Below are 15,964 nucleotides of genomic sequence, written 5' to 3' on the forward strand. Positions count from 1 at the left end.
GAAGATATCTTTAATTTTTTCACTTTTCTAATAAAAAATGTGCAAAATCTAAGACTTACCTTTAGACATTCAATTCAAAATAAACTTATGGATTCTTGAATTTATTCTCCCAACCGCCTTAAAACGTTAAAACCATCAATTACGAATATATTAGTCACTATGAATCACTTTGAGTCATTATTTCTGTGTGTTTATTATTTTTGTAGGCAGACATCTATTTTGCTTTATTAGAATTTAAAATGTTGCTAAATTTCTGGAGAGAAATGAAAAACAAATAATAAATGACCACAAATAATAAAAAAAATGGATTAAAGATGCATTTTTTCGGGTTTGTTTTCTTGATGTGTTGTTGTAATATTTTCTTTCTTTTTTTATACTTTTAAAAAACAAATATTTTTAATAATGTTCAATAGGCAAAGTAGTTGTTGCTGTTGCAGTATTATGGATGTTGTGGTTGTTGGTATTGTTGCTATTGTGGTTGTTGTTGTTGTTGCTGTTATTATTAATTTTAAATTTCTTATCATTAAACAATGAATGAATGCATTTGAGCATAAAGCTAAAGATGACAAATGTACTGCATTGTTTAGGTTTCATAAAATTATCCAAAACTTTGGAACGATTATTATAAACTTTAGAATTATTATGTTGATATCATCAATCAATGGGATCACTAAAAAAGAATAACAAAAAAAGAGGAAAATGTTAATAATATAGAAATACTAATGAAAATATGGCCTAAGAGAAAACTAACCCCGCAAAAGCTTTTGCATGCTGAGACGCTAAATCATCATCTTGATTACCAACGGCCTTTTTAATGTACTAAAAAAGGGGTAAGATTAAGATAAATTAAATAATTATTTCTATATAAAAGTATAGTGAATTTAGCTTACCATGGGATTTAATATAATTTCTTCTTCCATTTTATTTAATTGTTTAACTAATGCCATAACATTATCCATGTCTTGTTGTATTTTAAGGAACATTTCAGGTGAATTGTATTTTTCTGGATCGTCTTTAAAAACAACCATGCCATCTTTTTGATTTATAGTTGCATAAATTTCACCAGATTTAATCTAAAATGTAGGTAATGTTATATGATGGGATGAGTTTTTGGAAAAAAGTTATTTAAAAAGTCTTTTACCATATTCAATATATATTTTTCAGCTGCGGCAGCAGATGGTAATTGAACTCTACTAGCAACATCGGATAGGGATAATGTTAAAAATGTTTTTGTCAATCTTTGAATATTTTTCTTATACAACGAAGTAGCGACCTGTGAAAGAATACATAAAGTGAAATTTTAAATGATTTTTTGGTGAAATATAAAATTTTGTATGAAATATTTTTGGTGAAATATAGATTTTTATCGCCAATTTTTAAAATTTTAGTGAAATTTTTGAAATATTAATAAAATTGATATTTCAGTAAAAAGTAAGTAAGTTTTTAGTGAAAAGTAATATTTAGTAAAAAAGTGACTTTTTAGAGAAAATCAGATTTTTTTGGTGAAAATGTGTTTTTAGTGGAGAAAGCGATATTTTATTGAAAAGTGATTTTTATTGAAATAGTGCTTTTGTTGGTGGAATTGAGTTTTTATTGAAAACCTGACTTTTTAATGAAAAAGTCCATTTTAAGTTAAAAGGTGAATTTTTTTGGTGAAAAAGTGTTTTTAGTGGAGAAAGCGATTTTTTATTGAAAAGTGATTTTTATTGAAAAAGTGATTTTGTTGGTGGAATTGAGTTTTTATTGAAAATCTGACTTTTTAATGAAAAAGTCCATTTTTAGTTAAAAAGTGAATTTTTAGTGAAAATGCGAATCATTAGTAAAAGATTGAATTTTTTAAATAAAATTCACTTTTTCAAGAGTATTTTTGGTTTAAAAATGTTTTATTTCAATTAAAACTTTTTTTGTGAAAAAGTGACATTTTAGTGAAGAAATGATTTTCTGGTTAAAAAGTAACTTTTAGTAAAAAACTGATATTTTTGTGAAAAAGTGACTTTTTAATGGAAAAGTGACTTTTTAGAGAAAAAGTAACTTTTTAGTGAAAAAGTGACTTTTTAGTGAAAAAGTGGCTTTTTAGTGAAAAAGCGACATTTTAGTGAAAAAGTGACTTTTTAGTGAGAAGTAATTTTTAGTGAAAAAGTGACTTTAGTGAAAAAGCGATTTTTTTTAGTGAAATTTTTGAATTTTTTGTGAAAACATGACTTTTTAGTGAAAAAGTGACCATTTAGTGAAAATGTGATTTTTTAGTGAAAAAGTGACTTTTTAGTGAAAAGTGACTTTTGAAAAAGTAAATTTTTAATTAAAAAGTGAATTTTTAGAGAAATAGTGATTTGAAAGTAAATTTTTAGTGAAAAAGTGAATTTTTAGTGCAAAAGTAACTTTTTAGTGCAAAAGTAACTTTATAGTGAAAAAGTGAATTTTTAGTGAAAAAGTGACTTTTTAGTGTAATTTTTGTTATTTACATGAATTACAAAAACTCACCTGTTTAACTAGACCCATATTATTATCACGTTCAAATGTTTCACTATATTTAATAATGCAATTTCGTACTTCTTCACTGGAGGTGGTGGCGTATGCAACGGCTAATGTATGATAAACCTGAGCGATAGGTTTCATAAAACGTGATATAACTTGAGAAGAATATTTTGGTATGGGTATGATCTTTAAAAAAGAGAAACATTATTTAATAAAAATTTATCAATCTAAACTAAACAAAAACAATGTTTTACCTTGCCGTGAAGTATCAATGAAACCAAGATGAATTTTTTATATGCTTCTAACATTATATAAGACATCGCCATGGCGGGAGTTGATATACAAACTTCAAAAAAGTATAATGCTCTTTCATAATTTTTAATAGCCGTATAAATCATGCCACCATAATAGTAATATAATAAGAAATATTTGGCATCATGATTGGTGACATCCTGAAGATAAAATATACCAAAAAAGATTTACGCAATTAATTTAATTTTAAAAGACAACTATTTGATAAATTTAAAAATAAGAAAGAGTAAAAATTCTAGAATATTTACCGTTTGATTTTGCCCTCTAGTTTCAGCTGAGGTTGATATTGTTGTTATATCGACATCTAAATATTTTAGAGCAACTCTAAAGCATTTTGATTTAAGACTTAACTGACAGAGAGCAGCATGATGGGTGTTAGTTGAGACTCTGAGTGCGTATTTTATTAATGGCTGTGGCAAAACAGTCAAACCATGAATGCAACTTGGTTTTGTCACCATTGTATTCGTAAATATATGACACAATTCATAATCTGAAAATAGTTTTTAAAATGATATATTGTTTTTTATATATAATTCTATGAATTATTATTTTTTTTAGTTTGCCTTCGGTATGTTAGTAGTTAGTGTTATAGTTTGTCAGATCGGTGGTCGTAAAGTAGCGCATACTTTGTCCTAAAAAATTTTTTTTTGTGATCAAATCTGTCATCAATATTCTCAATAACACTTTTATGAGGAAATGGTTCAACGTTTCTAATATCCGTCTATCTGTGTATATATTTTATCGAGGAGCGAGCGAGCGAGCGAGCGACGAGCGAGCGGGCGAGGAGCAGCGGCGGCAGCAGCGCGAGCAGCGAGCAGGAGCGAGCGAGGAGGAGCGAGCGGCTATCTATCTACTATCCGTTTATCTCTATGTCTACTATCTATCTATCTATCTATCTATCTATCTATCTATCTATCTATCTATCTATCTATCTATCTATCTATCTATCTATCTATCTATCTATCTATCTATCTATCTCTCTATCTATCTATCTATCTATCTATCTATCTATCTATCTATCTATCTATCTATCTACTATATTTCTATCTATCTATCTATCTATCTATCTATCTATCTATCTATCTATCTATCTATCTATCTATCTATCTATCTATCTATCTATCTATCTATCTATCTATATCTATCTATCTATCTATCTATCTATCTATCTATCTATCTATCTATCTATCTATCTATCTATCTATCTATCTATCTAACTACTATCTATCTATCTATCTATCTATCTATCTATCTATCTATCTATCTATCTATCTATCTATCTATCTATCTATCTATCTATCTATCTATCTATCTATCTATCTATCTATCTATCTATCTATCTATCTATCTATCTATCTATTATCTATCTATCTATCTATCTATCTATCTATCTATCTATCTATCTATCTATCTATCTATCTATCTATCTATCTATCTATCTATCTATCTATCTATCTAACTAACTAACTAACTATCTATCTATCTATCTATCTAACTATCTATCTAACTATCTATCTAACTATCTAACTATCTAACTATCTATCTATCTATCTATCTATCTATCTATCATATCTATCTATCTATCTATCTATCTATCTATCTATCTATCTATCTATCTATCTATCTATCTATCTATCTATCTACTCTATCTATCTATCTATCTATCTATCTATCTATCTATCTATCTATCTATCTATCTATCTATCTATCTATCTATCTATCTATCTATCTATCTACTATCTATCTATCTATCTATCTATCTATCTATCTATCTATCTATCTATCTATCTACCTATCTATCTTTCTATCTATCTATCTATCTATCTAGCGCAGGAATGCACTGTGATTATAAAAATATACTTTTTTAAAGAAATCAACAAAAATATCTGACCTCCTATTAATATATATTATAGACATAATTAATTAATATTCTAGAAATTTTTAATCTATACTAGATCTATAATAAATAAAACGCAGAAAAATCAACTTACAAGCATGGGCAGCTAAACCAACTTGATAGGTATTGCATTGTTCTATGAATTTCTTAAACGTTTTAAACAGTACATCCACATCAGCATTGGAGTTCTAAAAGCAATAAAAACAAGACATTAATAATATATCCGCTCCAAAAATAACCCTCAATGACCACTTACCGCAATGCTATTAAATTTAGCAATTAACACATAAAGAACACCCAATGAATGCTGTTGCATATCCAATGTCTCCAGGACATTATCGAGTATATTCCAGTTTTTGGTTAAAATTTCCACCGAGTCTAGCAGGTGTGTGGCCAGTTCTTCCAAGGCACCTAAAACAAACAAAAATTCCACTTATTATTTACTTTCTTAGCAACCTTTACCGGTCACTCATCACACTCACCCGATGAAGTACGGCTTCTCACACTATTCACAAAATTTTCTAAGGCGCTGGCCATTTTTTGTGTGTGTTATTTCTTTCCTGTGAACAAATAACTCCAAATCCAAATAAAAACAAAATTCCTATAAGTTTCGTTTTGTTTTGCCAGATTTTAGCTTTTTTGCATGCTTTTTAAAGAAATAATTCAATCAGATTGAATTATTTATTTGTTAAACTGTTTATGTTTAATAGTTTTTATATTTTAAGCAATTTTTTTTTATTTTTTGCTGGATTCGTCTTTTGCAATGATTTTACTTTTGATGGTTATTTTTTTTTTTTTTTTTTTTGTTCAGACACAAGGTTGCAAATACGGGGTATTATTGGCAAAATATTTATTGCTTTTAGTTTTATTAGAATTTTATTCTACACTCTATATACGTAATTTTTGTTGTTTTATTTTTAAGATTGTAACAATTTATTTAATTAAAATGACAAAAATTTACTTTTATTTTGCAATATTATGGAAAATAAAGCGAAAGAAACAATTGTCCCAGTTTTTTGTGCAAAATGCAATTTTTGCAACTGTGTTGGGATTTTTGTTTTGATAATGCCAGACAAGGATGGTTATATGAATTGACACATGTACTAAACAAATGTCAAATGCCGGCATTCTAAAGAAGGGAGTTGCCAGAAGCAAAAGCTTAAATGACAACAAAGTTAAATTTGAAGATATTTGCATTTAATTTAAAAAAATATGGGGGATTATATGTAAAAATATATAAATTTTTTATCAAAAATATGTAAAGTAAATTACTTTGTAAAATCAAATGATTTTTAAAGTAAAAGCCGTTCTTTATGAGTATAAGAATAACGAAAACTTTATATATAAGAAGAATTTAAAGAATATTTTCTAGAATTTTAAAAACTTTTCTTTTAAATCGCAATGAAAACAAAGATTTTTCCAAATTAGATAATTTAATCGATAATAATAAAGTCGATATGTCGAAGAAAGTCGAAAGTCGTAAAAAGTCGAAAAGTCGAAAAAAGTCGAAAAGTCGGAAAAAGTCGAAAAAAGTCGGAAAAGGTTGAAAAGTCGGAAAAAGTCGAAAAATCGAAAATTGTAGAAACAAGTCAAAAATAGTCAAAAATTTTAAAAAAGTGGAAAAAAAGTCAAAAACTCTAAAATAGTCGGAAAAACTCGAAAAAAGTAAAAAAATAGTCGGAAAAAAGTAGAAAGAAGTCGAAAATAGTCAAAAAGTCGAAAAAATCGAAAAGTCGAAAAAAGTCGGAAAAAGTCGAAAAAAGTCGAAAAAGTCGAAAAGTCGAAAAAAGTCGAAAAGTCGAAAAAAGTCGGAAAAAGTCGACTAATTATAAAATACTTATAGTCGAAAAGTCTAAAAGTCGACTTTTATTTAAATGAAAAAAGTCGAAAAGTCGAAAAATCAACTTTTCATAAAATGCAAAAAGTCGAAAAGTCGACTTTTAACTAAATGAAAAAAGTCGAAAAGTCGACTTTTCGTTTCAACTATAGAACCCTAATTTAAATCTTCAAATATATTAATGAAAAATTAACAGATATTTTCCAAATAAAATAAACATTATCAGTAATTTCTGCCAGTGTTTTAATACAAAATTCTTATAAGAAATAATAACTCGCATCTGGCAACATCCTCAAATAAACAGCTGTAGTTTTGTTTTTGTAGTTTAGTGAAGCTATTTGTTAGTTTTTTATCCGCTTCTTTAATTGTTATTAAAACAATAAAAAAAGCTTAAAAAATAAAGTGAAAAGTGTTAAAAAATAATAAGAACCCTATATAGACTATTTTACAACAAACGAGTGATAAATTAAGCGAGTAAATTCTGCTTAAATACGTTTTACTTTTCACGACATAGTGTTTGCTTATAATTCCTTAATTGTTTGCAATTAGAACGGTAAACGGCAGGAAATGAGACGCTAGTAAATTATAAATAAAGAAATTGCGCCAAAATATAACGATTTCATCTAAATTAATAGAAAATCCGTAATAAAGTTGTGTTTTTTAAAGTTTTATATTTTGTCTTGAAATTTAAAATGAACAAGTGTAATTTTGTGTGAAAATTTAATTATTGTCTGAAAAATAAGAGTATTTTTGGCGGAAACTAGTGTTTTTAAAGCATTCTAAGACTTGTTTTAAATATTGCAAACGTTTTAATAATGTCCGAAGAAGCAGAAGACATTTTCTTTCGCCCCTCCACCTCCAATGAGGAAAGTTCAACAAATGATTCCTTCAACGATGATTTGCCTCCACGTATAATATTAGTGTGTTTCTTATGCTTCCGCGAATATGATTTGGAAGAGGATTTACGTGGTCATATGATAGAATATCATAAATTTAATCTGAAAGAGGAACCTGAACAGAAAATGACTAAAAGGGAAACGAAAGAAGAGCCCACTCCGGAAGAAAATGTAGAGCAGGTGGAGAAACAAGCTTCTGAAGTAAAAGAAGAAATTGATAAACCTTTAATCGACAACGAAATGAAGCCGGTACCATTTAAAGATTTTCGTTTAATACTAAGAAGTGAAATGTCCTTAAAATGCAATAAATATAGCAATTGCATATATAAATTTGAAACTCCCGAAAAGTTGAAACAACACATGGATTGTCATGCTGCAAATAAGTCTACATTTCAGTGTTATATTTGCTCGGTGGGTCTTAGCAATTGGAGACGTTGTTCGGCTCATTTATGGAAAATGCATCAGTTGGATGTGGATTTATTAAAATGTCCCATTTGTGGGTTTAAATCCCATGCTTCCGGTAAGATTTTTATATCAAAACAATAACAAAATTACAAATATTTGCCATAGTTTTTACTTACATATATATAAATTCTTTTATTTAGCTCTAGTCTGGCGCCATATGAGAGTCCATAAAAAGTGGCGCCCTAGAGTTTTGCGCTCCTTGAAGGCTGTCAAACAAAGACGTTTGGAAGCTTTAAAGCAAAATGAAGAAACCATAGAGCCGGCAACTCCCAAACCACCAACGCCCCGAAAAAATAAATATTATTCCGAAAAGACTTGTGAGATTTGTGAACGTAAATTTGTTAACGGCAAAACTCTTTCGAAACACATTAAAACTGTACACAATAAAATCAAACCCTTTAATTGTAATGTTTGTGGCAAGAAGACTGCTAGGAAGGCCAGTTTAATAGTAAGTTGTCATTTTTAACCTAACTACAAACAATATAATTTCCGCTTATCTGTAGATTCATATGCGCCAACACACCGGCGAAAAACCTTTAGCCTGTAAATCATGTAAATTTTCTACACGTGATCCCAGTGTCTTACACAAACATCAAATGCGTCACGAATTGGCTGGTAAATTGAAATGTTCCTTGTGCGATTACTCGTGTATTCAGTCGAATGCCCTTAAACGTCATATCCGTCTAAATCATGTGGAATATTATAAAGAAATATCTTGTGATTTATGTAGTTTTGTTACCATCAATGTAAACAAATTAAAGGCTCATAAAGAGGATCATCGTAAGGGTTTGATCGTCAATAATGAAGATTCAATGCCGGCCAGAAAGTTGGTGAAAAATAATGAGGTAAGTGGGCATGTCTGTAGTAATAGATTCATTATCATTAGTTACATTTATTGGACAACGGAAAAGAAAACTGGATTTATGAACAATTTCAGAATTTAAAAGTTTTACTGGTTAAGGGTTTCTATATTCAAAGTTAAGTTGAAAGCAAACATACAATGATATAAATACATTATAAACGCAATTTATATTTCTAAAAAATACTGAAAAATAAGATACATTTGCACATTCCTACAAACTTTTCTACACATTTCTATAAACCAAAATGTTTATAAAGTTATTAACTAATTTAAGTTTATTTGAGACTTTTAAATAATCATACATATGTATAAAAGAGGTACGTACATGCTGTTAAAATATACACAACTTTTTTGCGACATTCGGGTTTTTGATTATTTTTTTTATGAAATTACAGTTTTTTATGAAATTGTATACAAAATAAAAATCGATAAGTGTTTTACTATAGTTTTTATTTTGTTTGTTATATCTTGCGTTTGTACATCTTCGTGGAATGTGAAGAATCAAACCACTAGAAAAACAAAAATAACATAAATAAAGATGAGATAGGAATGGAAATAGATCGATTCCCAAGGATCAAAGTGTCAAGATGATATTACACTGCCAAAACAATACTGACATCTCTGTTAGGTTAGTTGTTAGTGTTCTAATCTGTCAGGACGATTTCCACCAGAGATACTGTTAAAGAATTACACCAAAAGGGCCGCCGTAGGCCTAAGTGTATTTCTTCGAATATACTCCTTTCAAACTAGCTAACCTACTGGATGTCGCTATAAGTATGAGAAAACTTTTTTCCTATTTCGTGCTGTATAAACTTGTTCTTGAAATTTGTGAAATGAAGCAAGGATCTTGACTAGTACAATCGTTCCTACAATTAGATAAGATTAGAGAATGCACAGAGCACTACGACCCTATTTTGGATGTTTTGTGCAGCTCGTTGTTTTACCACAAAACAGGTTCAATTCAGTCATGAAAATGGGGGGTTGGATTGTTGAGGTGAAGTTGAATATAACCTTCGGCGCTAGTGAAGCAGCATCCATGATTCTTGCTCGACAAGACCTTAATGTTGGACAATTACACAGTATGTGTTCAGATGTTTCTTCCTGACAGTCACAAAATCTGCATATATTCGATATGTCGTTTCCTAGAATGAATTGGTGATATCTGAAACCGCAGTGTCCCGTGAGTAATACCGTTAGTATTCTCAGATCACTTTAGTTAAGCGATAACGGCCTTTTTTGATAGCGTAATTAAGTGCTTTGTCTGTCTAAGACCTGTTGTAGCAGGTTGCACGATTCACATTTTTCTCAGGCGTATCCTTGTGGGATATTAAAGAATGATTTGGGGCCGATAAATGGGCGATGAGCTTCCATACTTTCTACGCAGTCCGCCCGTTCGTTGCCTGAGTGCCCTTCATGGAGAGATATCTAGCATATTGTTAACTTGTTGTGTCTACCCAATTCATTTAATGATGTCACGTAGTACATTACTGCACCTGACCTAACTTCATACGACAATAAGGCTTTGGATGCTGCTGGGCTATCTGACATTATATAGAAACCTGAACGTTCTCTTCAGTAACTTGCTAGCACAGATGAAGATGGCGTAGATTTCCGCCTGAAAGATAGAGGGGTATTTTCCCATGGAGATGGACTTCAGAAAGTTTGGTCCACAAATGCCCGCTCCATATTTACCATCTATTTGTTTGGACCTATCGGTAAACCAATCTTTATATTATATATAGACCCCTGAACCATCTCCTAAGTCACTCGCTAGCACAGATAAAGATGGCGTAGATATCCGCCTGAAAGATAGAGGGGTATTTTCCCATGGATATTGCCTTCTAGAAGTCTGGTCCGCAAATGTCCTCCCCAATTTCGCCATCTATTTGTTTGCAGCCATCGGTAAACCAAACATAATCAGCACTCTGTTGCTACCATGTTTGATTGGTCCATAAGTTCCTGTCAGGTATCATAACCTTGAAGGAACGGCCAAAAACCAATGTTGGTGACCCATAATCATGTATCCGAATATATGGGTCGTTAATGAATAGTTTGAATATACTTATATTCACTTCCATGGTATATATAGGACATGTTCTCATGGCCCTCTTATAGAGACACAGATAAGACGATAAACATTGTTAAAAGAAGCCCCAGATGTGACCTGCTCCACCTTTAGCCACCAGACTAAGGCAGCATAAGTCAAAATGGTCTTTGTTATGAAAGTCCGTGAGAACATTTTCGGTTTTATACCCCATGTATTACCAAATAGCCTCTGACAGGCATATAATGCTGTAATAGCTAAAGTGATCGTACTGGATACTTGTGAGTTCCAATTAAGGGGTTTGACGTGAATGAATCCCCAAGTATTTCTACGATATTTCCGCTCTATATCGTTTCTAGTAGGAAATTCTTGATTTTATGAACAAAACTATTGTCTAACTTATGGCCTAGTAAATTGGCTAGTCTATGGAATAGTCGATTGTCTAGTCAATGGAATCGTCAAACATTATAAATGCTTATAATTTTGTAAGCCACAAAGGACATATGTATATGAAAAAGTACTATTTCTGTGCAAGCTGTTCCAATGTTTTGGAAATCTTAAAGAAAAAATAATTTAAATAATTTTAAATAAAATAAAAAAGTTTTATTTAAAAAGTAAAAAATTTTTTAAACAAACTTGCAAAGTTCAGTATTCAAAGTTTTTATTTACACGGGAGTTACGTTAACAAAAAAGTGGTAAACATTTTCGTGGATTTAGCCGTAGAGTTTGTGTGAAATTAGAAAGATTATGTGTCTAAACAAAAACGTTTTTCCCAAAAACTATTTAAAGGACCTATAGCTGAGCCTATTACGGAATAATTGGACTGATACTTAAGAAAAGGATATATAACAAAAAGTATTTTAAACGACTTAAGGACTCAAGGACATCATATCATTGCATCATGACAACAATAAAATCCTGCAGCAAAAATCATTAAAAACTACTTGCCAATTGTGAATTATATTTTTTTAGGTTTCCACCGATTGTTTCTTACCTTTGGAAAGCATCGATTCTTTGCCTCATGAACCTGCAGTTGATACTGGTGGTGTTACTATACCCGCTCCCTCGGAGGATTCACAATTTCCCACTTATTTAAATAATTAAAACAAAACACTTGTTTATTTTTTTTTTTTTAATTTTTTACTATTTATTTCATTTTTTTGTTGTTTTAATTGATTTTATGATATGATTTGCAACGCAATATTATTTTCAGTTTTTTTTCTTTCTTCATAATTAAAATCTTTTTTTTCTCTTCTGTTTAAAGTTTTATATAATTTTTTTTTTTTAAATAAGTTTCTTTTTTTATTTAACATTTTATGTTGGGATTTTAGTTTTTTTTTGTTTTTTTTATATACGTTTTTTATATTTGTGTCTTTTGAGTTTTTTATTTGTTTTTAATTTTTAAATAATTAAATTATTAATTTCAATTTTTTTTAACATGTTTTTTTTTATTAATTTTTGCAAATTTTATGAGTTTCCGTTTAAAAAAAAAAACGACATTAAATGTTAATGTTCATTTTAATTGTGTTAATTTTGTTTTTTTTTTATAAGTTGAAATAAGAAAATATTTTTTTTAATGATTTTTATTTGATGTCCAGCTTGCTAATGCAAAAAATTGTTTCAATTTCTAATTTTTTTAAATATGAATGCGTTTAATTTTTTCGGTTTTTAATTTTAGTTTTTTCTTTTGTTAAATAAATAATTGCTTTTCACACTTGTTGTTGTCTTATTTTTAAAAATTTCTAAGATTTTTCAATTATTTTCAAACAAACTCTTTAAAAATTGTTTATTTGTTTTGAGTCGCTTGAGTATTACAGTTCAATTGGAAGTGTTTCTTGTTTTATTTTTTTTTTTTAATTTAAAGAAAATGTCAATTGCTTATTTGCTTATTTGTTTGTTGGTTTTTGTAATTGTTTAGTTTTTTTTTTTTTTTTAATATTTCAAAAAATATTCTTTTTCTTTAATTTTGTATTGTAGTTTCTATGGTTAGCTAAAAAGTTTAAGTTCTTTTTGTTTTTGTCAACTTAAAATTTTTAACAGAAAATTTGTTAATTATTTTTTATTGTCTGTATTTGATTTGAAATATAGATCATTTATTTAGAATTCATTTATAGTTTTAATTATATAAAATTAAAATCCTTTAAAACTTAAAAAGTTATTCAAAAGAAGCAAATCATAAAATGAGTTTTTTATTTCGATTTTCTTTGTTTAAGGGCAGTGTTTTGTTTTAACTTATTATTTCTTAAGTTTTATTTGTTTTAACTTATAAGTTATAATAAATTATTTATTAATTTTAAAAAGTATTTTAAGTATAAAATTTAAAAAAAAGTTTTTGGGTGGGTTTCTTAAAGAAATTATTCGTTCTTCTTTTATATTATAAAAAAAACTATATTTTAATTAAATTAGTTTTTTCTTTTATAAATTATATCATAAATTTAAGTTTAAATTTATATTTTGATTTTATTTCAAAAAAAAAAATGTACTAAACTTTTAACATAATTTTCTAATAAACTCTAAACATTTATTTTTTCCCAACAAATAATTTTCTAAATTCTTTTTTATGTTCTTTTAGCTTCAAGTTTTCCTTAATTATTTCCTCCTTTTAATAATTTTCTGTTTCTTTTCAAAGTATATTTAACTAATTTTTTAATATAAAATAAATAATTTAGTTAATAAATTAGCATTAAAATATTAAAAACTTAAACATTATTGACTAATAAATACAATCAACTATAATTACTATATGTCTACCCACTTGACCATAACTTTACATTATAATTCTTTTATTGAAATTAAGCATCGATTCTATTGAGAGAATTAAAATTTTCCTTTTACCATTTAAAAGAGTTTTACAGACGCTTCTGGCTCTCTATATAGTTTTTACCCAAATGTTTGATTTTTAAAGCAAACAACGTAGTCTTGATTTTCAATGGTGGTAAAACCTCAATTAGCTGAAAGATCTTAGACCAAACGGTCTATCCTACATGTAAGTTAAATCCGTTGAGACTACACTTCATTTGTTCGCACACCTGCAACGTGGTTTTCATTTCCATTGAAGGAAAGGAAAGCAATGCACATGTTATTGTAGACTTGATTTTCAAAGGAGGAAAGACCTTACGAATCCGAAGGATTTTAGATTAATCTGTCTATCCTACTTCGTTGTGATAACTCTGTAAAGGATCCAAAACTTTTGTCTGCGTCACAACACGCCTACACGAAAGGCAAATACTTAGAGACTTACCTCCACACAAGTGCGAAGTGGACTTCATTCCCAAAAGGGGGAAAGCAAACAAGTGCAACAAGTCTTCATTCCGAAGAAGGAAAGACCTCAGGAAACCGAACGATTTTAGACCAATCTGTCTATCCTCATTCCGTCTGAAAACTCTATAAAAGATCAAAGGAGAAAAGCAAACATGTGCAACGTAGACTTGATGCTCAAAGGAGGAAAAACCTTACGAACCCGAAGAATTTTGGACCAATCTGTCTATTCTTCTTCTTAGTTCTGAAAGCTCTTTAAAGGATCCTAAACTTTTGTTTGCGTCACAATACGCCTACATGAAAGGCAAATCCTTTGAAATCAGGCTCCATTTGTACGCACAACGAGGTCTTTATTCCCAAACTAAGAAAACAAGCAAATGCAACGTAGTCATCATTCTCAAAGGAGGAAAGACCTCACGAAACCGAAAGATTTTAGATCAATCTGTCTATCCTCATTCCTTCTAAAAACTCTATAAAGAATCAAAGGAAGAAAGCAAACATATGCAAGGTAGATTTGTTCCCAAAGGAGGATTTTAGAACAATCTGTCTATCCGCATTTGTTCTGAAAACTCTGTAAAGGATCCTAAACGTTTGTCTGCGTCACAACATGCCTACATGAAAGGCAAATCCTTTAAGACTACGCTCCATTTCTTTGCATAAGTGCAATGTGGTCTTTATTCCCAAAAGAGTGCAACATAGTCTTCATTCCCAAAGGAGGCAGGACCTTATTTGCTTTTTTGCCTTCATGAAGTATTATTATCTCATAAATTTGAGCCACAACTATCATAAAGATGGTAAAACGCGGTACCCATGACAATTTCAACTCCGTTACGGCATGGCCAAAGATTGTAAACTTAACAATAGTTGTATCAACCGGAATATTTTTTCCCTGGAAAGATCGTACAACAACAGCGAAAAAGTTACAACAACAAAGTCAGGTTTGTTGAATCCATTCGTGAATCTTAAGTCTATTGGATATTGGCGTATTGATATTTGGATATATATATAATGACAGCTTTGTCGCCTATGAGCTATCGATGGTGTTTACACGACATCAAACCGGGAATATCTTTTATATTTTTCTTTGTTAACTCATTCCCAAGGGTAGATTCCAACAGTTTTGTCGGCATACCGCTCTCCAGTAACAAACGTTTGACCAGTGATAAATGTCACGATCATGCATAATAAACAGACCTGGGATAAATGCATTAAATGTGTTAATGCATTAACAATTTTTTCTACATTAAAAAAAATTAATGTTAATGCAAGTTTATTGCATTAACATTAACATGGGTACATTTAATGCATTAAATTTGCATTAACATTAAATATTTTTAAATTTAATGCATTAATTTTACATTAACATTAAATATTTGTGAAATTAATGCATTAATTTTGCATTAACATTAAATATTTTTGAATTTAATGCATTAATTTTCCATTAACATTAAATAATAAATAATAAAATTAATGCATTAATTTTCCATTAACATTAATGTATAAAATAATTTATAAAAATAAGAATACAGCGCTAAAGACCTCGGTCTAACAAAATTCAAGTAAAATTGAATGTGTTAAAGTCCTTTCTAATAAGTCCTATACTCGATAATACATATTAGAAGAATAGTATCACTTCCCAGATATTCCATTTTTAGTTTATTTTGTTAAAGTTCTTTCTAATAAGTCCTATACTCGATAATACATATTAGAAGAATAATATCACTTCCCAGATATTCCTTTTTTAGTTTATTTTGTCTGTGGAATCTTATATAAATATCATATTTAAAACACACAAGTTTGAATGGAATATAGGAGTTATTAGAAAGGACTTTAACCTATTTAATTTTAGTTGTTTAGTTAGATCGAGGTCTTTTGAGCTGTATTTTTATTTATGTTTATCAATTTTTATATATATTAA

The 15,964-nt window shown here is 29.1% G+C and overlaps 2 protein-coding genes across 2 annotated transcripts; one reads left to right on the forward strand and one right to left on the reverse strand.

Moving 5' to 3' along the window:
• Positions 1 to 180: 180 nt before the first annotated feature.
• LOC119609898 (COP9 signalosome complex subunit 3-like) lies at positions 181 to 5,741 on the reverse strand. Its single transcript, XM_037964924.1, has 10 exons — positions 5,167 to 5,741; positions 4,941 to 5,095; positions 4,779 to 4,872; positions 3,036 to 3,277; positions 2,730 to 2,927; positions 2,482 to 2,661; positions 1,142 to 1,273; positions 891 to 1,073; positions 752 to 819; positions 181 to 670 (listed from the first exon to the last, which is right to left on the reverse strand). Exons 1-10 carry the CDS (start codon positions 5,219 to 5,221, stop codon positions 655 to 657), a joined length of 1,323 nt encoding a protein of 440 aa, XP_037820852.1. The 5' UTR covers positions 5,222 to 5,741; the 3' UTR covers positions 181 to 654.
• A 1,139-nt stretch (positions 5,742 to 6,880) lies between these two features.
• LOC119609900 (PR domain zinc finger protein 5) lies at positions 6,881 to 11,994 on the forward strand. The gene is made up of 5 exons (XM_037964927.1): positions 6,881 to 6,995; positions 7,286 to 7,937; positions 8,023 to 8,330; positions 8,386 to 8,727; positions 11,761 to 11,994. The coding sequence occupies exons 2-5, from the start codon at positions 7,337 to 7,339 to the stop codon at positions 11,890 to 11,892; spliced, it is 1,383 nt and encodes a 460-aa protein (XP_037820855.1). The 5' UTR covers positions 6,881 to 6,995; positions 7,286 to 7,336; the 3' UTR covers positions 11,893 to 11,994.
• Positions 11,995 to 15,964: the final 3,970 nt, after the last annotated feature.

The sequence above is a fragment of the Lucilia sericata genome, unplaced genomic scaffold (genome assembly GCF_015586225.1).
Source record: "Lucilia sericata isolate MDLA Ls3-8-SP2 unplaced genomic scaffold, ASM1558622v1 Contig001082F_arrow, whole genome shotgun sequence".
In the NCBI taxonomy this organism is placed as follows: Eukaryota; Metazoa; Arthropoda; class Insecta; order Diptera; family Calliphoridae; genus Lucilia; species Lucilia sericata.